Genomic DNA, 21723 nt, shown 5'->3' with positions numbered 1-21723 from the left:
GCCCGGTTCCCATGGGTGGGATACGCTGCGTAAAACTATGCAGTGTATCAGACCTGGAACCCGCAGCACATTCCGTCCGAAAAACCCGCACATTTGGGGGAGAAAAAACAACATTCATACTTACCCCGGCCATTGTCATGGTGACGCATCCCTCATTTGCCGTCCGGTCCGGCCTCCCTGGATAACACTGCAGCCTACATGACCGCTTCAGCCTGTTATTGGCTGCAGCGGTCACTTGGGATGAACCGTCATCCCAGGAGGCCGGACGGGAGGAAGCAGGGAGTTCTAAGCGATTCCGCCGCAAAAGTTGCAACACTTGGCTATTTGTTGCAGGTTTTACATTCTCATTGAATTAAATGGGGAAAACCTGCAATTTGACATGATGCAGATTTAAATTCCACACCGCAGGTCAATTTATTAACATTTTCAAAATCTCATCCACTTTGCTGCTACTGTAAATGCTGCGGAATTTCCGCACAGTATTCCATTGTGGAAATTCCATAGCGTTTACTCTACGTGGGAACCCGGCCTAAGGCTTAATTCACACAACCGTGTTCGGTCTGTCATCTACAGTCCGCATATCGGCAGTATTTCCAGAATCGAACACAGTGCAGGGAACCGGGCTCCTAGCATCACAGTTATCTCCACGGAACTACTGTCCCGTACTAAAAACATGATTACAGTGTGGGACAGTTTTCCTGAAGCAAGGCAGGGACTCCTGGCATCGTACATGACTATGATGTTAGAAGCGTTCCTCCCTGCACGGTGTTCGGACAGGGAAATACTGCTGACATGCGGACCGTATATCATTGACCGAACACGGTGGTGTGAATTAGGCCTAAGGGTATGTTCACACGAGGTCATTACGTCCGTAATTGACGGACGTATTTCGGCCGCAAGTACCGGACCGAACACAGTGCAGGGAGCCGGGCTCCTAGCATCATAGTTATGTACGATGCTAGGAGTCCCTGCCTCGCTGCCGGACAACTGTCCCGTACTGTAATCATGTTTTCAGTATGGGACAGTTGTCCGGCAGCGAGGCAGGGACTCCTAGCGTCGTACAAAAGTATGATGCTAGGAGCCCGGCTCCCTACACTGTGTTCGGTCCGGTACTTGCGGCTGAAATACGTCCGTCAATTACGGACGTAATGACCTCGTGTGAACATACCCTAAGGGTGCAGCTACACACAGCAGATTTTGTAGCAGAAATTTCTACGACTGAAAATCAGTTCCATTCATCTGAATGTGGTTGTTTCTGTAGCAGGTGCATGGATTTTTGTAAGTTCTATTCAGATGTATGGAACAGACTGAAAATTTCTGCAAGAAAGTCTTCTGCGTGTGACTGCGCCCTTCCCACGTAGCGTAAACGCTGCAGAATTTCCACAGCGGAATTGTGTGTGGAAATTCCACAGCATTTACAGTAGCAGCAAAGTAGATGAGATTCAGAAAATCTCATGCCCACGCTGCGGAAAAAAAACGTAGCCTAAACATTAATTGAGTCCACAGAATCTCAATTTATGTTGCGTTTTTGCTGATTTTCTGCTGCGGGTTTCCTCCAATGAATTCAATGGGGACACAAAACCTGCAACAGAAAGCCAAGTGTTGTGACTTTTACAGCGTATTCGCAACGATTACGCACCAAAAATTGCAACTACAGAAGAAAAAATATATATATCATACTTACCCAGAACGCCCTCCTTCTTCCTGCAGTCCAGCCTCCTGGGATGATGTTACATCCCATGTGACCGCCTCTGCAGTCAATCACAGGCTGTAGTGACGGTCACATGGGATGCAGTGTCATCTAAGGAGGCCGAACCGGACTGATCAGGAGGGACGCGTCGCCATAACAACGGGTTACGTAAGTATGAGCGTTTTCGGACGGAATGTACTGCGGGGGTTCCAGGTCAGATACGCTGCATGGTTTTTAAGCAGCGTATCCGTACCGTGGAAATCCGGCCTTAGGCTGGGTTCACTTGGTGCGTTTTTAACATGCGTTTTTTTTGTTTTGGCTGATGAACTCCTCCTATTGAGAGACATAAGAATTTGTGTACCAAAACAACAAAAAATTCAACAAAAACGCAGTGTGACCCCAGCCTTACAAGTGCGCTCTGATACACTAAACGAGTCATGCATCCGTGTCACCTGGACATGATCAGGACAAGTTTTCAGCATCTGGATATAAACAAGAATGAGGCAGATTTACTAAAGCGCTCTAAGATCAAGGCTGGGTCCACACGTTGCAGCCAAAACGCGTATTTTTCCACAATTTAGTGAAAATAGCTGCAAAATAGCACGGTTTTAACAGGAATCGTGGCAAAAACGCATTTTGACCGCGATATGTGAACCCAGACTTTTGATAGTGTAAGCGAAGACCAGGCAGTCACAAGATACGCCAAATTTTTCAGTGGCGCATGCTGCATAATACATTTTGCGCATCTTCCTAGACACATTAAGTCACTGTTCCTTATACCCCTTTTAGTTTGACAGGTTGTTTTTTTTTTGCGCATTTTAAAGCTACAACCCCTTTTATAGACAATTGAAAGTGTCTAGTGAGGCGCAAACATCTGTTCCTCTTGGCGCCTTCTTGTAATATGTCTGAAACTAAACGTCACATCGTGTGCCAAAAACGTGCCACATCTAGGTGCAAAATATGACAAAAAACCGCCACAATAGTGGATCTGCCCCAATGTTTCCACTCCCTGATCTTGAAATGGTGAGAAACGAAAACACAAAAGCAAATTAAAAAGTTAGAGAAATAATCACTATACAATAATTAAGCTTCATGTAATATAAAATACCCTTTAAGGCGAACTACACATGCATTAATAGACGGTACTAATCAGCTATAGGAACTCAACAACACACATTGGTTAAAATAATAGAGGCTTGCATGCACCAGGTTCTGGCTGGGGGAAGAACAAGGCAGGGCGCTGAATTAGTTTCTCCTAATATGCAGGAGACAGTCAGCAGTCAGGTGCCTTTAGAAAGTTTACACGGTCCTCTATTGCTCCGCTACACTCATGTCATTAACATCATTAGAATTAATAGTGCAATAGCGCCCTCTAGTGTTTGTCATTATATGAACGTCAATTTTGAAATCACTTCTGATTTTATTGTACCCATGACAGAAGGCTTCAATTTACTAAATAAAAGGAGATTTCGGGCTGATAACGTTTCAAAAAAATAAATATCACATCTTTATCAAATGACCATTGATCATAGTGAAGTAGAAACAGCAGAGACCTACTGTTCAGTTCACCTAATCAAAATATTCCTATAGGATACGCATTTTCCCCTGACAATAGCCCTAAAGGTGTTAGCAAGATTTGAAAAACAGGGCCACACCTGTCTACAGGCTGTGTATGGTATTGCAGCTCCGATTCATTCACATCAATGGAGCGGAGCTGCAATACCAGACAACACATGGTATTGCTCTGGCAGACTCACGGTCACCATGTATTATATTTTGTTGCCCAACATGAGGAAATGCGCAACTGATTCTAAGTGGGTGCCCCGATCGCACAGCCTCTTAACCCAATAAGGACGCAGCTAATTTTGGCCTTGAGGAGGCTATTTTTCCATTTTCGGCCAACTCTAAAGCCAAAAGTTTGTGTGCGCTGGCATTGCTATGTGAGGACTTTTTTTTTTTTTTATTATTATTTTGGGTTGTTTTTTTTATTGTTCTTTAGTATATGAAATTTAGAAGAGATTTTATTTATATATAGATATATATATCTATATATATATATATATATATACACACACACACACACACACACACACACACACACGTCTATCTCAATGATTTAGAATATTATCAAAAAGTAAATTTATTTCAGTGACTCAATTTAAAAAGTGAAACTCATGTAGATTCATTACACACAGAGAGATCCATTTCCAGCATTTTTTTCTTTTAATGTTGATTATGGTAACAGTTAATGAAAACCCAAAAATTTGAATATTATATAAGCCCAATTTCAAAAATGATCTTTCATACCGAAATGTTGCTGAGAAGTATGTACAGAATCTGCCCTCAATACTTGGTCGGGGCTCCTTTTGCATGAATTACTGTGTCAATGCGGCGTGGCATGGGGGCGATCAGCCTGTGACACTGCTGAGGTGTTATCAATGCGGCGTGGCATGGAGGCGATCAGCCTGTGGCACTGCTGAGGTGTTATGGAGGCCCAGGTTGCTTTGATAGTGGCCTTCAGCTCGTCTGCATTGTTGGGTCTGGTGTCTCATCTTCCTCTTCACAATACCCTATAGATTCTCTATGGGGTTTAGGTCAGGCGAGTTTGCTGGGCAATCAAGCGCAGTGATCCTGTGGTTATTACACCAGGTGTTGGTACTTTTGGCAGGGTGGGCAGGTGCCAAGTCCTGCTGGAAAATGAAATCAGCATCTCCATAAAGCTTGTCAGCAGGGGGAAGCATGAAGTGCGCGAACATTTCCTGCTAGACGCTGCGCTGACTCTGGACTTGATATAACACAGTGGACCAACACCAGCAGATGACACGGCCCCCAAACCATCACTGACTGTGGAAACTTCACACTGGACCACAAGCAACTTGGATTGACGCCTCTCCACTCTTCCTCCAGACTCTGGGACCGAGATTTCCAAATGAAATGCAAAATTTACTTTCGTCTAAAAACAGGACTTTGGACACTGAGCAGCAGTGTTGGTCCACTGTGTTATATCAAGTCCAGAGTCAGCGCAGCGTCTAGCAGGACATTTCCCAACAGGTCCCAGGGGTTCGCATTGATAACACCTCAGCAGTGCCAGGCTGATCGCCTCCATGCCACACCGGATTGATATAGTAATTCATGCAGAGTCGGAGCCCCGACCAAGTATTGAGGGCAGATACTGTACATACTTCTCAGTAGGGCAACATTTCAGTATGAAAAATCATTTTTGAAATTGGGCTTATATAATATTCTAATTTTCTGAGACACTAAATTTTGGGTTTTCATTAACTGTTACCATAATCACCAACATTAAAAGAAAAAAAATGCTGGAAATAGATCACTCTGTGTGTAATGAATCTATAGAATATATGAGTGTCCCTTTTTTAATTGAATTACTGAAATAAATTAACTTTTTGATGATATTCTAATTCATTGAGAAGGACTAGTATATATTATATTATCGGAATACAAAAATGCCACAAAAAAAAAAAAATATTCTGAAAAATTCTCTTCTTTTTACATCCAAATAGAATATAAAATATGTTTTAGATTTGTTATACGATTAAAAAGATCACTCATATGTACGGTTTTGAAACAATTAAAAACAAAAAACCCGGTTTATTAAAAGTAATTCTATTTATTCTTTTGCTTTATTATTAATTGATTTTATTGAACTTTTTCTTCTTCTTTTGTCCCAGAAATGGACTTTTAAATGTCGTTTTTTTTCTCTATAATACATTAAATATCTAGGTATTCCAATGCATTAAATGCCTGTACACAAAAATATTATTGGATCAAAAAAAAAAAAAAAAAAAAAAAAGAAGGAGGCAGAACTATAAAGTCCTCTATTTACAGTTTTCTTATATTTAGAACCCCATTCCTGTTCCTAGAGTGGATGCCCTTGTGTCAGGATGACTACGCTTAACAAGCACGACATTAAAGGGGTTGTCCAGTCCCCAAAAATTGATGCCATCAATAGCTGATGGGTCAAGGTCCGACTCCAGGGACCCCCGCCGGTCAGCTGTTTTGAAGTGAGTGCTGCGCTTGTACGAGCGCAGCTTCACCTTCATTTCTCCTTGATCGCGGTGAATCGTCGACACACATGACGCCGATTCACAGGTATTGCAGCCTTCTTCGCCCATCGAAGGACTTATTCACACGAACGTGTTATACGTGATTTCCTATGTTAGTGAATGGGGCCGTTCAGACTGTCAGTGAATTTCACGCAGCGTATGTGCGCTGCGTGAAACTCACGACATGTCCTATACTTGCCCGTGTTTCGCGCACGGCACAGTAGTAAAATAAATGAATGAAAACAGAAAAGCACCACGTGCTTTTCTGTTTGTAAACATAAAACCAGAGTCATAATGCCGGCTGCACGAAAATCACGCAGCCACGCACCATATGCTGATGCCACACTGACCTTTTGCGCGCGCAAAACGGACACGTCCGTGTGAATAAGGCCTAAAACAGGAAAAGGCTGCAATACCTGTGAATCGCCTCTAAATGGGTGTCAAAGATTCAGTGAGCAAGTAGGGGAAGCAGCACTTGTATGAGAGCTGCACCTTCTTCAAAACCGCTGATAGGCGGGGGGGTCCCGGGAGTCGGACCCCAACCCATCGGCTATTGATGGCCTATCCTGAGGATAGGCCATCCATTTTTAGGGACTGGACAACTCCTTTAACAGAGTAGGCAGTGAGGAACCAGCCTGAGGCCTCATCCAGAGGACTGTATTACAGCCACAAGTCCCTTCCCGATCGTGGATCTAATGACCCAAACTACAGTTACCGAGTCATTAGACACGCAGTCAGGCTGGGACTTACAGCCCTAATATACTCGTCTGAATAAGGCCTAAGGACCACGCAGCTTTCTTCTTTTACATGGGATGGGTATGGTGGGCATCTACGGTCTCCTCTCCTGGGATTAGGGGGGACAGTAGCGTATACCACCACTGGCAGAAGACCGATTTTAGTCTATGCCTTGATCACTTCCGTGGCAAAATAACCGTAATGCAAGTTGGCACGATGCAAAAGACACTATACCACAAGGAGAGATTGGAGTGCAGAAGAAATGAAGTTTATAAAACTCAGTACAGTCGCTAACAGTGAATATACAAAAATGTAAATAGGTCACAATTCAATTGTGGTGATCGCTTTCAGATTTTACATTTATAATTCTTTAAGATCTGATTAGAAATTAACTATTCAAGGCTTCGGACTGCCTCATACATCTGTATAACAAATTATATCACGTCACCTATGGAGACAGCCATCTAGTGCCACTTGTACCTACTATCTCTGGCTACGAGTAAAAAGATAGAGTTAAAGAGGAACCATCAACTCTCCTAACATGCCTGCTATGGTGGATACTTGTATACTTTTCTTAAAACTCAACCTTGTTCCGTTCCTCTGTTATTCCACCTGGAAACGTATAAATGAATTAACTGTTCAATCATTGCTGACTACATGCAGGTAGCGGGTTCTCAATGTTTTTCTACTGGGGGGGTCTCACAAGCCAGAAAAAAAAAAAGGATGCCTGGGCCTCAACATTGGTTGCAGTTCGTATAAAAATATATTTTTTTAAAATTTCTTAAAATCAGTCTCCTGAACTCAGTAGAACATTAAAATAATCATAAAAGAAGTCGGTTATGTTACTTATCACTTCTGTCATAGCGGCATCCCCAGTTTGAGAAGCACTGGTGTAGGGACAAACCCAGTTTTCAATTTATTCATACACTACCAGGAAGAATAACAGAGGAACAGCACAATGCAAAGTTCTAAGGAAAGGTGGAAAAAGTAATTTATTTTAAAATGTAACTAAACTTTTAGAAAGCTTTTGACATTTCAGGAGTTTTAAACAGGGGCGGGGGCTGTCTGAGCACAGAGACACCCACCGATCGCTAAAAGGAAGCGGCAGAAGTGCTCGGGTGAGTGATGTGCCGCTTAGTTTCTTAGCAACTTTTCTCAGAGCGGACTACGGGCTCAATAGAAAGTCTATGAGTCTGAACACCGCTCACTCGGCTTTCCGAGGAAAGCCAATCAGAAACTAAGCAGGCGCTTCTGCAGCTTCGTTATAGCGATCGGTGGGGGTCTCAATGGTCGGACCTCCACCGATCAAAACTCCAGACAGGTCAAACGTTTTCTAAAAGTTTAGTTACTCTTTAAAGGGAATGCAAGTATTAACTAAAGTGGACATGTCAGGAGAGAAGACCGGTCATCTTTAAAAAGTGTACCTCTACTTTCAAATGACCAGAGGTCCATGTCAGAAGTTTTGGTCGGTGGGGCTCCAAGCACTGGGTCCCCCACTGATCGCTAAAGCTAAGCGACAGAGCGCTGTGCTGCTTCGTTTTAGCGTTCGGTGGGGGTCTCAGTACCCTGATCCCCATCAATCAAAACCTCTGACATGTCACTGACATGTCGAACGTTTTTTTGAAAGTATAGCTACTTTCAACGTACACTCTAAACCAATGGTGGCCTCTAATTCACGTGAGGGGCAATCACTATGAAACAGTTGTCAACCATCTGGTCTCATAATATCCAAATTAATAGGGGTAAAAAGTTTTTGTTTTTTGGGATGTGTTTTACCAGGACTTCTGGGGTTCCTAGGACATTCTACAAAGGTTTTCTAATGAGGTTGTTACAAATAAGCCCATTCGATCACTCACGTTGGTGGAAGCAGCAACAGTTGTTCTGGGATGGTCAGTGTGATCTAATAAAAGGTCACTACCCATTTTTATTAGGATATAAATTAACTGATATAATAATTTGAGAGTTCATCATAAAATACACCTCACTGTCATTCCTAAAACATACAGCAACTAAAAAAAAAAAGTGAAGATCGAGACATGAACATTAGATGCTGGAACTTAATCACCGCTGTCCAGAAAAAAGGACAATCCTTTAGAACCTGTATATTGGAAGGGGCAAGCAGTGGTCTGTAGCCAATGCCACATCATCATCATCATCATCATCATCAAGAGGATAGGTCTTCCTCCTCGGCCAAAACTGATCTTACATTATAGGTCACCAGTTTCCTACGCACTAAAAGTGGATGGTAGAAGAGAATACGACTTGCCAAAGACTTTAGCCAACATGGTACAGGTCCTCAAATTGCGTTTGCTGCCGTGGAAAACAGGCAACCACTCATATCATGTTCTAAAAAATTATAATATTAAACCCATGAGCCAACGATATATCACTTTGCACAACTGTAGCACAAATAGTAGTAACCCGAGCGTGATGCCGGACAAGTCCAACTCCTCCTAGCAGTCCCATTGGCTTTCTCCGACTAGCGCTAGTTTGGTCTCCGATTCTTATTGGCGCTCTCGGCAAGCCCATCATTCCTGAGCTATGCTTCTCAGTACATACTTTACTGTGTAGGCAAAGGCAGCAAAACCTACTATGACAAAGACATTGGCCAACGCGCCCCCCAAGAGTCCATGATTGCGGTTTGGCTGTTGTAGACCAGGGTGATTTGCTGCTGCCAGGGGGACGTGACCATTGAAAAGTGCGGCACCATTCTGACCAATGTGAGCTTCTGTGTCCGGCACTACGTCAGGGAGAGGAAGTGTTTGTGGCCGGTTGTTTAGCTCTTCTTGCGCTCGTTGCTTCTGCTTAATTTCCTATTAAATATACAAATAGAAATAAGCATAAGGAGGGGAGAAATAAACTTAGTCAACCTCAAATAAGTTGTAAAGGATTAAAAAAAAAAACAAAAAAAAAAACACGGCTGCCTTTTCCAAAAACAGGTTGTGTGTGGCTCACGCCCATTAACATCAATGGTGCTGAGCTGCAATACCAGAAACAACCTATGGACAGGTGTGGTGCTGTATCTGGAAGAAAACAGCCATGATTTTCTAATCCTGGACAACATCAGATTGAGCCAAATGGTAACAAATAAAAATAGACCCATTAATGCAATACGATTTCCCACCGTAACCAGTAAAGAGCTCCTAATTCTGTCAGTGGGTATTTACAGGCTCACGTCCATCACACAATCAATTCCGGCTTCAACAAATTAATATTTTGGTTGAAGGGTAGAACATTTTCCAATATACTTTCTGTATTAATTCCTCACAGATTTCAAGATCTCTGCTTGTTGTTATTCAGTAGGAACATTTATGGTTAATTCCAGTGGATAAAATTATGTCCGTGGTCATGTGATGGACACACAGGTGCACAGCTCGTTACAGTATGTGTATCAGAGTTGTTATTTCTAAGGATCCCAGCACCTGTGTGTCACATGACCAGACTGAAATATATCCCAAGTAAACAATGAATGTTCTTACAGAACAACAGCAAGCAGAGATCTTGAAAACTGAGGAATTTATACAGAAAATATATTGGAAAATTGCATAACTTAATTTGACAAAAAAAAAAATAACATGAATTTGTTGAAACCGGACAACCCCTTTAAAGTCTATGTAAACCTTCTCACAGGGTTTTTGTGTGTTTTTTTTAAATAATAAAAAAAAAACAAAAAAAGAGTCAGCTTCCTTTTACAGTGTTGATTTCCCTACACTGACCATAAAGTGCAGCCATAAGATCGGTTAATGTGCAAAGACCAGGCTTTGTATGGTAAACCTGGTCCGGAGTAAAGGACACGGAGACGACAGGACGGTCCTTACCTCTACCACCTCAGGAAAAAGCTCACAGAAAACTTTATCCTTTAAGTTATACGCTAAACTCTGTGCTGCAAGTTGCCGCTTCTGCAAAAGAAAAAAGAAAAGTTATGCCGAAACCATCAGACGTATGTTTAGTTTTGAGCTACAACACCACAGTATATTAGGCACTTGCTAAGATATTTCCAGATCAAATACTGAAGGTCTCGCCTTCGGACAAAAGATCAGATAGTAAAAGAGAAAGAATGTGCCCACCTTCACTTCAGTAACGGACGGCGTCATTCATGTCCACACGGCTATGTCTAGTACTGCAGCATTCGTGTAAACAGAGCTAAACTGTGGAAACGCTACAATACCAGACACAGCCACATGGACTAGAGAGGCGCTGTGGCAATACCCTTGTAATTCTGTCATAGATTTGCAGTTTCATCTGCTGCGGTTCTGCCCCATTCAATGGCTGTAATCTGTGCGTGGCTACTGACCGTGGCTTCTGCGCATGTATGAACAATGGGGCAGTTTTTCATTAAAATCAATATGACTTTTTGTTAGCAGGTGTCACACGTATCTCAGCACAATGTACGCGTGGTTTACGCTTCAAAATCAGCCGTGTGAACACGATCTAAGCGTGTAAGCCATATCAGATTGCTCGACTGCTACCGAGCACTTCGGGAAATATGATACTCGGGAATTGTTACTTAAAAGGAACACGAAACCTAGAGATAAACGATAAGCACTTATTCACACCGTGTGGTCAAATCACATTTTATTGCCACAATCCCAGAAAAATACTGTGGTTTTTTTTTGCAGCAATTAAAATTAAATTAAAAACATGATAACGTCCCGCCCACAATGTCGGAGAGGATATCCCTGGGGTAGGTAGAAACCAGCCCGCGGTCAGCAATAAATAAAAAAAAAACGCAGTTAACTGGGGACACATACTGTGAAGTCTGAGGTCTCTATGCTGCCCAGTGTTGGTCCTTTCTCCACCATGAAGCTGAGGAGCCCTGTGAGGATTGTGGATACTGACCATGCCGGATTCCAAGTGTCTGGATGGAAGTCTGTGATTGAAAGGCAGAGTCTACAAGAGGAATTTGTAAGAAAAGGGATTATTAATGCACATTTTTATAGAACACAAAATGCTAAAAAAAAAAATAAAAAAAAAAAAAAGCGTAACCCCCCCCCCCCAAAAACCAATACAGAATATCAGACATTTCAGAAGTCCAATCTTACCGTGTGTTACATTTAAACCGTCCATTAGGAGTAATCATATAAATACTAGGAGGTTTGAATGGGAATTCTCGGGGGAATATTAACTTTCCATGATAGTAGCCACCTGTAAGAAAAAGGAAAATCTGAAAGTTCAATTCAATCAAAAGTGAGATAGAGATAGAGAGATAGAGAGATATATCTCTATCACACACCCTGCCATATAACCATCAGACACTCAATAAAATGCCTCCCAACAGCACCGTGAAGAATTCTCATTTACCGTCAGACAAGGAGTCCCTGGGCTGATGTCTACAGGACTGCACGCGCGTTCATTTACACATCCAAACAAAGCGTTCTATGGATGTGTTAAATAGTCCACTGACTCATATTTACTAAGTATTGGACATTAGTTTAAGGCGTAAGCTGCACTGAAAAACGTTAAACGGTGACCTGCGAAAAAAATTTTTTGCAATTTTTGGACTTTTCTCGTCACTTGTCAACTTTAAAAAGTGACAATAAATGGGAGCCTATCTTTGAATAATCCCGAATAACCGCTTTTTAGTAAGCGAAGTGAAAAAAATACGAAAAATTCTGGTGCAAATCTACACCTGCTCATGGTGTAAAAGCATCCAGTGTTAGTAAATATGGGTCATAGACTTCAATGTTTGCAGATTGTCCTAGGAGTGTGAACATGAGCATATGAGACTATAAACACACACACACTCATCCATATAAAGCAGTCTTTGAGATCGCGGCTCATCTATGTGATCACGGTGCAAGGTAAATTAGGAAAGATCTGACGTATCAAAGCCCAAGGGAACCCCAAGAGTCAACGAAAGACTTCATGCACAGAAGCCAGAAACCAACCTCACACATTCCTAAATCTGATATGCTGTATATTTCTATGCCAGAACAAGAGACCTACACACCTCAAGTACCCATGAAAAAAGTGGAAATTATTGTTAAAGAGGCTCTCTGTCACCAGATTTTGCAACCCCTATCTGCTATTGCAGCAGATCGGCGCTGCAATGTAGGTTACAGTAACGTTTTTATTTTTAAAAAACGAGCATTTTTGGCCAAGTTATGACCATTTTTGTATTTATGCAAATGAGGCTTGCAAAAGTACAAGTGGGCGTGTTGAAAAGTAAAAGTCCAACTGGGCGTGTATTATGTGCGTACATCGGGGCGTGTTTAATACTTTTACTAGCTGGGCGTTCTGATGAGAAGTATCATCCACTTCTCTTCACAACGCCCAGCTTCTGACAGTGCAGACACAGCCGTGTTCTCCAGAGATCACGCTGTGTCGTCACTCACAGGTCCTGCATCGTGTCGGACGAGCGAGGACACATCGGCACCAGAGGCTAGAGATGATTCTGCAGCAGCATCGGCGTTTGCAGGTAAGTAGATGTAGCTACTTACCTGCAAACGCTGATGCTGCTGCAGAATCAACTGTAGCCTCTGGTGCCGACACGATGCAGGACCTGTGAGTGACGTCACAGATCTGCACTGCCAGAAGCTGGGCGTTGTGAAGAGAAGTGGATGATACTTCTCATCAGAACGCCCAGCTAGTAAAAGTATTAAAAACGCCCCGATGTACGCACATAATACACGCCCAGTTGTACTTTTGCCAGCCTCATTTGCATAAATACAAAAATGGTCATAACTTGGCCAAAAATGCTCGTTTTTAAAAAATAAAAACGTTACTGTAATCTACATTGCAGCGCCGATCACATGCAATAGCAGATAGGGGTTGCAAAATCTGGTGACAGAGCCTCTTTAATGTCTTACTTATATCATAAGATATGATCACTTGAAGTTACAGGCCCAAATCCTATCTCTGCACTACTGAGATTGTGATGACAACATTTCCGGTTCAGATTTCTGTCAGGTGCAGTGTTGTCATGGAGACCTTAGGGGAGATTTATGAAAACGAGTGCAAATGAAAAGTACACAGCAACCAATCACATTCCATCTCTCTTTTTCCAGAGACCCTTTGGAAAATGAAAGCTAAAATTTGATTGGCTGCTATGGGCAACTACGCCACTTCCTTTTCACCAGTTTGGAAACATCTCCCACCTTTTGTGGAACCGAATCACCAAACACCACAATATCTATACCTCACCTGTATATGCGGACATCATAGTCTTTGTCGATTTTAACCCACACACAAGCTCTCCTTGGCAACATGGCACCTGACAGAAATCAGGAGACGGGGTCATCACTCTCTCAGAAAAAGTGTTTTGGGCCGGTAATAGAATTGGTCATATTTCATGGTTTTCCCAAGTTTTTTTTGTAATAAAACATTATGAGGAGGTAGGCGGTAATTAAACTACGATCCCTACCGACATACCTTCATAAGGTGTCATCTCAGGTCCATGGACCACATAATGCCTATATGGGAAAAAAAATTATATATATCAATTATTCCAACACTGAGAATTAGGTTGTTAAATGAGGCCATTTTATTAAGGCGATTTACTAGAACCTTCTAACTAAAACTTGAAAGCCAGGAACCCTTAAGGCCCTATTAGATGAAGCGATTATCGTACAAATTTTTGTATAATCGTTTGAATGTAAGAGATAAAATCGCCACATAAAATAGCGTGCAATAATCAAATGAACGATAAATCTCTGGGTTTCCGTGAATCGCCCACATCTACCTGAAAGATTTCCGTTCGTTGCCGCCACATCCCTTGGTCTAGTCAGAAATTTTCCAGACATTAGCCGTTTAGAGACGAGGCGTGGGCGACCTAGCAACGATCCCAGAAACGACTGAACAGCGCAAATGTTTAGCAATTAGTGACACATGTAACAGACGGTACTTCACACGACTCTCTAAATCACCACTCGTAGCTCGTTGATGAAATAATATCTGCCCGTCTAATAAGACCAGTACGGTGTGTTCAAACGTTACAATCAATTTGCGGTTTTTCCCACGATTTTACAAAAAAAAACACTACAAAATAGCGAGATTTTGTGGAATTCACAACAAAAGAAGCGATTAGACCACAATGTGCGACCACAGCCTATCACACAAAAAGAGCAAATCCTAATAAAAAAAAATAAAAAATGAAAAACAAATCCAGAACTTAAGAAGGGGGTCAACACGGATCAGCACAATAAGTCAATTACAAAGAGCCTATTGGGGTTACACACTAAGAATGGATTTTCCAAAAAATAAATACTTGCCTCACTCTCTGATCTATGTGCCCACAGCGATAAGTAAGACACAATTACAAAGCAAAATGTGCAGAATTATGACACAGAGCGCTCCATAAATGTGGATTACATCTTGTGCGTCAATTTCAGTCTGAGTTTTTTCCCCCCCGACACCTTTTGTGCCTTCCGCGACAGTTTTCAAAAGCGTCTAGAAAAAAGGGCACGGCAAAGAGGAGCGGTTATATGCGCTATATTTATTAACACGGTTTCCTATTTTTTGGCCCACAATATGCAACTATAAAATAAAAAAGGACCCACAATTCAGAGGTCCTGAAAAAACTCCTATATTCAGGTCATAAAAGCAAAAAAGTCCTCATTATGGTGCGCCCCCCCATAAGAAAATGAAAAGGAACTGAAAATGACTGACGCTGCCCAGAGAGAGGGGACACTATAATCTTAGCGGACAGATCACAATTCTTAACAGCTGCTCGGATCAAATAAACAAGCCCTGAGCACACACGGCCTTTTGGATTGTTTGCTCCACGTGTGAGCTCCTATACACGTGATCTTAGCGGGCTGGAGAACTATGAAAACAAACGACAGCCTCCAGCTCCCAACACGTCGCTGCCATACAGGGTTGTATTTATCCATATGTTACATTTTAGGCTCTGTTCACATCACGTTTGACCCTCCAGTCGGATTTCCAGACGGGAGGCTGATATATTCCCCTGCATGGGCATATGCCGCCCTCAGGACCTCATAGCTAAATGAAAAAAAAAAAAAAACGTATACCGCAAAGTACCTCTAATTATGCTTCTGTAATTCTGTATTTTCTCCGTATAGAATGGCATAGCCCACTACCCTATTTTATACAGCAGGGGTCAGAAACCTTCAGAACGCCAGCTGTTGTGAAACTACAATGCCCAGCATGCCCTGATAGCCAAAGGCATTAGTATTCTAGCAAAAGGCCATTAGGGAATGCTGGGAATTGTAGTTTTACAACAGCTGGAGTGCTGAAGGTCATTGACCCCTACTATACAGCAACAACAAAAAAAGAAGAGCCCAGCATATGCCGGCGTATGACACATTTCTCATTATATATGTAAGGCCGAGGCTAGGAGGATATCACTTATTGCTCAACGTTCATGTCATGGCGGCCGAGAACATCAGCTTGATATTAAGCCCATTGGTATAATGCTTACAAAGCAACGTGAATATGAAAGTATCTGGTCATGTCGCCTTAGGTAGAGCACAAAGACATTGGCAAGGGGGCTGAGCTTTTTCTGCAGCAGCATCGAAACCCACCACTAGGCATAAGGAGCGGGCATGACGGATGACGCCGTAGCCGTTCCGTAATTAAATGAAAGGCAGAGATTTCAGGGAAGACTTCTAGTAGATTTCCAGTAACAAAAATCTATGAGCAGTGACAAGGGTTTGAAGCACCGTACAGAGGTCATTGGCCCGAACTGCTAAATCTTATGCTTGGAATTGAGAGAATGCCATTTGTTTTTTCACTTCCTTTTTCTGTGAAGCCGCACTCGTGATTTTTCTCTCCTTAAAGGAATATTACTCCAACTTGACGGACCTGCAGAAAGTCCCTTGGCAGAATCATCAACTGATGAAAGACAGAGACCGAAATAACTGCAAGGAACAAACCTGATCGGACCGGACAAATACATTTTTAATAGGACGGGTGGCGCACAATAGTTGGTGCCAGTCCTCAGACACCTGAAGCAGCACTCAGGCATAGCGGGTGCAGAAATAAAAGACCACTGTGTGAGGTACGGAGGACCTCGGACTGTTGGAAGCTTGTCTTAGAGGTACTCACCATTCCAAAATATTTGAAGGAAGAGGTTCAGCGCAGATGTAAGGCACTGGGTCTTTTTTGATTCTTAGATAGTCCTGCTTTAACCTTTGTGTTGCAGTGGTTGGTGCTCTCTTATTACTGTTGCTGCTCATCTATATGAAAACAAGAATACGCTGAATAGAACAGTGGCATACATGAAAACGGAACAAAAGACACGTATAGAGATCATACGTATCATGTCCTTATAGAACACACTTTTACATCTTTACTGTGACAAGTCAGATTATTGGCTGTTACCCATCACATCGAAGTTCATAACCTAGATGTGATGGATAATAGGTGGATCCTGCATGTCAGAGACACGCAGGACCCGCTGACACTAAACCCGTCAGTGCCGCTGATGAGATGGATTTAGGTTTCAGCGCAAGATACAGCTGCTTTGTATAGGGAATACAAAGCAGCTGTATCTCAAAAAGTAAAAATAGTTTTCAATAAAATGTAATTACAAAGTTGAAGCAATCACACTGACTGACACACACATTATATATATATAAAGGTTTACAAAGGTGTACATACATAGCATTTAAAGTTTGAGAACACAACCGACTCCATTTCGGCTAAACTGTACGGCGATTTTTAGTTATGTGATAGTCGTGCAACCTCAATGTATGTGGGAAAACGTTGCGTGACCTTTCCCTCCATAAGCAAACATTGAGGTTGTGTGATTTTAGCGCGACTGTCGCAGAACTAAAACTCAGCTTCTATAATAATCCAAATTCAGTTTAGTAGGATCGCTGGAAGTCCTGGTATTGCAGCTGTAATGGAGGCTAAAATGCAGCCATATTATGGCCATCTAAAATAGTCCACGGGCCGGTTCCAGATTAGTTTACTACGGGCACATTTTTTGCACCTGTATTACAACCCCAAATCCTGGCCCGACCCGACCGCGAGTCTAATGACCCACAATAATAGCATTATAGATCCCTACGATGCTGTTAAATTGTGCCATATGAAGAACGCTACCTTGAACACACCTACGAACAGCGCCAGCCCGGATACCACGAGCCAAGGAATACCTGAAGTCACGATGTAGCACAGACATCTATTCAGAGTAAAAGTGGGATAAGAGGCTCCACTATTTATAGCAAGTCACAAAATTGCAAAGGAAAATAATTAAGGGAAGTGGAGAATGTTGTTTTGTTTCTCAGACGGATACGAACATCACACAAGATGGAAAATTATTAAACTCTATAGATGGGTTTCCAGGTTGTGGCCAAAACGCGTTTTCTCCCACCAACCGCGGCAAAATCGCTCCCTTTTGCCATGATTTAAAAAAAAATATATAAAATTCACCTCAAAATGGCGTTGCTCTGCCACAGGGCGCTGGAAAAAAAACGCATTTTGACCGACGTGTCAACCCAGCCTTCTACTAACAACAATGAGACCTTTCACCTGATGCAAGCAAATAATTTCATTTCTTATCTGCTCGTACTGTAACTCACCGACACACTAGTAGCGTCGGTTCACAGCGTTCCCGCCTTCTCCTATTCACTTCAACAGGGGAAGGATGTAATACTGTGAACCGCCACTACGAGTGTGTCAGCAATGCACCGTACGAGTAGTAAAGGGAATGAAGGGGACCAGCACTCTAATGAGTGTTTCAAAACAGCTGATCGGCGGGGGGAGGGGGGTATTGGAAGTTAGACCCTGACCAATCAGGTATTGGCGGCCTATCCCCAGAACACCCTTTCAATTTCTATACACATGTAAAAAGCAAGTAAAGTAAGGGTTAATTCCCACGTGGCAATAGGACGGCAGACAACCAAACCATTACTGCATGTAAATACATTTTGCAGCAATTAGTCAACGGCAGAACTAATAACCAAAACATTCCCGCGCTGTGTGAGCGTGCCCAAAAGAACACGAAAAGACTGAGTAATGTAAGGCTCTGTTCACACTTGCTGTACTTTTTTTCCACTGCTCTTTGACAGGCAGAGCAGCCGCACACTGTGCTATTCCATCCACCAAGAAAAGATCAGAAACCCGAAGGACCCATTAAAAGTCAATTGTGGGGGACGGTGATCAGAACAAATCCTTTATAAAGCAGGGCGAGGGGAACACAAACTTCCAGCATATCCAGTAGTTCCCAGTAAACAAAAAGCTTGCATGGTAAGGCTCGATATCCGGCAGGACAGTTGCGTTTGACAGAACATTAGGGTCAGAGCTGAATAGATATATGAAGCCCTGACATACTAGGATCCCGGCAGTAGCCATGGCGATATATGTCACCATGACTGTCAGACTACTACTTCTATCCAGCGTCAATATTGGGGGAAGTTGTAGTCTTAGGCCCCGTGCACATGACCACAGACAGCCATCCGCATTTGCGGGCCATGTTCTCATTATAAAGTATGGGAGCACGGTTTGTAAATTTAAAAAAAATAGGACATGTCCTATTTTTTATAGAGGGTTTCTACAGCACAGACACCTTCCTGTAAATATACGGGAAGCCGTCCGTCAGCTATAGAAATGAATGGATCCGTAATTACGGTCTGTAATTAAAGACAAAATCTACGGTCATGTACATAGGGTTTAAGGGTGTCAAATCAGCCGTGTAAAACGGACTATTTGCAACTGTGTGGGACCCGTTTTCACGAATCACTCATAGACTTGAGTCTATTGAGGGAACCCAGGAAAACGGGCAAAAATAGGATATGTCCTATTTTTTCCCGGGCCGTTCACACGGTCCGTTAAAAAAACGGCCGTGTGAATAGCCCCATAGACATGCGTTTTAATGCATCTGTGTGACGGCCATTAAAAAAAAAAAAAAAAAACATCCGGCACCCGGACAATTATCCCTGTTATGTGAATATGGCCTAAGCCTACGTTCAATTCTGCATCAGAGGCTCTTTTCAGAGTCTCCGTCAGTTTCTGTAGAACTTGACAGGCCACTTTCACATCTGCGTTGGAAGCTCAGTGACTGGTCTCCATCGTAGATCCGGCCGAAAATACTGGAGACAATAGCACAGCACGCTGCACCACTGTTTCCGGTAAAACCATGGAGACTCCAACGGAACCCATCAAATTCAGAGGGATCCATTGAACACCACTGGGGTCTATCGTGCAACAGATCCAGCACTGCGGCGTTACTCCCGGATGCCACGACGCAGATGTGAACAGAGACTAAGACTGCGCTGATAGATGTAATAAACGCAGCACAGTCCTTGTGCATGGAGCGGGCAGCGCGGCTGATGACATCACTCACCAGCTTCTGCCCACATGCTCCACTGAGAAGCTGGGAGAGGAGCTGCAGGGAAAAGAAGAGAGGCAAATGGGCCACCATCAGTCATTAGTATACCGAGTAGGAGAGAGGACATAATAAATGACCCCCATCAATTGTTAAAACAAAGTGGTAGCTTAGAAAAGCAACAAGTCACTCAGACCCTGCACTAGGGATAACAGTGTATCGTTTTACTTGGAATGTTCCTTGAAGGAACGGTTACATATTGATACATTAGTCTGATCAGACGATATATTGCAAATAGCCACAAAGGAAATGCTTTGCTGGTTGACAATTGTACTAATAATTCCTAAGAAAAGTGATCATGAAGTCATCGTCTGGTCACCATGGTAATACTGCTAATCACTAATGATGGGTCACATTGGGGGTGAGCATCAATGGCCAGGACTAGGGGGGGGGGGGGGATGCTGATGACAGTCACCTCTGAACTCGGGGGGGGGGGTTCTGGGTATGATATAGTACATGACACATAAAGGTGGACACATTATATAATCCGCATACCTCGTAATATGCCAAGCGCACAGCCCCGATCTAGAATCATTCCCGGATAACAAACACCAGTGCCTCCTCCCTCCTCCGGGGCCTGGCCAGTCATAAGCCCAGAAGGCCGGCACTTCCGCTTTCGCATAAGCCCTGATCCCTCCATCTCCCACTTGCCCGAGCCTCCGCAGTCACATAGCACTACAACCAGCCGTCTCCTCACCTCTCAGCCCGGGGTCAGCGCACTTCTCTCTTCTCTTTCTCCTCCTCGATCTCCTCCTGTCTATTTCCTCCCCCGCTTCCAATATGGCCGCTCCGGGCACTACTACTTCCGCTTCCGGTTTTCTGCGCTCTGGACTGTCAGCTTGGAAGCGCTGGTTGCTATAGAAACTGTCTACGTGTGCAGGGCTGCCAGTTTCATAACAGCTCAGTGGAGCGGCGTGGTGACGTCACGTCGGTTCTGTTCCTAGTTCTAACCATCCATTACTGTTCTTATATGGATTGTTCATGATTCCAGAGAGGTTATTAAAGTTTTGTACATTTTATCATCCAGCCATAGATGCAGTAGTGATGCAGTCATTAATGAGATCATAGACTGTCGCTATGGTGACAAAGCAAAGCGATTCCCTGAATGTACTCCACACGGACCTATTACATGTGTTTTTATATTTTGTCACTGATCATTAAAAGGCTTAACGTAGAAAAACATATTACCGCTCTACTACTAGGAACAATATGGCGGCACATGGAGAGCCTACTATTCCATAACTTGAAGCCAAGGGGCTCCATGTAACTCATGCATGAGGCCTGAAAGCGGATCTGTCATACCGTCCTGTTTAATGGCAGCATGGTTTGGAGACAGGGCCGTTGCACTAGTAGCCAAAACGGCACAAAAATGTATAGTACAGGTGCTACTTGTGATGTCATGTGGCAAAGGAACAATTCGGTCACCTGTAGCACCCAAGTGCGACTGCAGCCTCTGTACCTCATACAGTTACACCCCTAAAAATGCACATAGTGATGTCACTGCACAGGAATAATTCTTACAGTGATGTCACGGAACCTGGATCATGAACACAAATATAACAAACTCAGTTATGTCACCGTCAGTGGCGTCACAGTACAGGAATAATAAACACAATGATGTCACAGTACAGGAATAATAAACACAGTGACATCACAGTACAGGAATAATAAACACAGTGATGTCACAGTACAGGGATAATAAACACAGTGACGTCACAGTACAGGAATAATAAATACAGTGATGTCACAGTACAGAGATAATAAACACAATGATGTCACAGTACAGGGATAATAAACACAGTGACGTCACAGTACAGAGATAATAAACACAATGATGTCACAGTACAGGGATAATAAACACAGTGGCGTCACAGTACAGGAATAATAAACACAGTGACGTCACAGTACAGGAATAATAAACACAATGATGTCACAGT

The 21723-nt window shown here is 42.9% G+C and overlaps 1 protein-coding gene across 2 annotated transcripts; it reads right to left on the bottom strand.

Moving 5' to 3' along the window:
- Positions 1-5484: 5484 nt before the first annotated feature.
- UBE2J2 (ubiquitin conjugating enzyme E2 J2) lies at positions 5485-20612 on the bottom strand. Of its 2 annotated transcripts, none has more exons than XM_075839628.1 (7): positions 20484-20612; positions 16501-16631; positions 13864-13904; positions 11535-11637; positions 11244-11382; positions 10311-10391; positions 5485-9305 (listed from the first exon to the last, which is right to left on the bottom strand). In XM_075839628.1, the coding sequence occupies exons 2-7, from the start codon at positions 16629-16631 to the stop codon at positions 9021-9023; spliced, it is 780 nt and encodes a 259-aa protein (XP_075695743.1). In that variant the 5' UTR covers positions 20484-20612; the 3' UTR covers positions 5485-9020. The 2 variants fall into 2 exon arrangements, with proteins under 2 accessions (XP_075695743.1, XP_075695744.1); XM_075839629.1 differs by lacking the exon at positions 20484-20612 and adding an exon at positions 20282-20450.
- Positions 20613-21723: the final 1111 nt, after the last annotated feature.

Source organism: Rhinoderma darwinii, chromosome 10, assembly GCF_050947455.1.
Source record: "Rhinoderma darwinii isolate aRhiDar2 chromosome 10, aRhiDar2.hap1, whole genome shotgun sequence".
Lineage (NCBI taxonomy): Eukaryota > Metazoa > Chordata > Amphibia > Anura > Rhinodermatidae > Rhinoderma > Rhinoderma darwinii.
This window is presented reverse-complemented; position numbering and strand designations above follow the sequence as displayed.

Excerpts from the sequence above, each read along its gene's own strand:
- UBE2J2 (XM_075839628.1), bottom strand. The coding sequence starts at position 16,631 with ATGAGCAGCAACAGTAATAAGAGAGCACCAACCACTGCAACACAAAGG. Across the intron at positions 11,638-13,863 it reads TGAGATGACACCTTATGAAG|GTGGCTACTATCATGGAAAG; the intron begins GTATGTCGGTAG and ends TTTTTCTTACAG. Across the intron at positions 11,383-11,534 it reads CGGTTTAAATGTAACACACG|ACTCTGCCTTTCAATCACAG; the intron begins GTAAGATTGGAC and ends TTCCTCTTGTAG.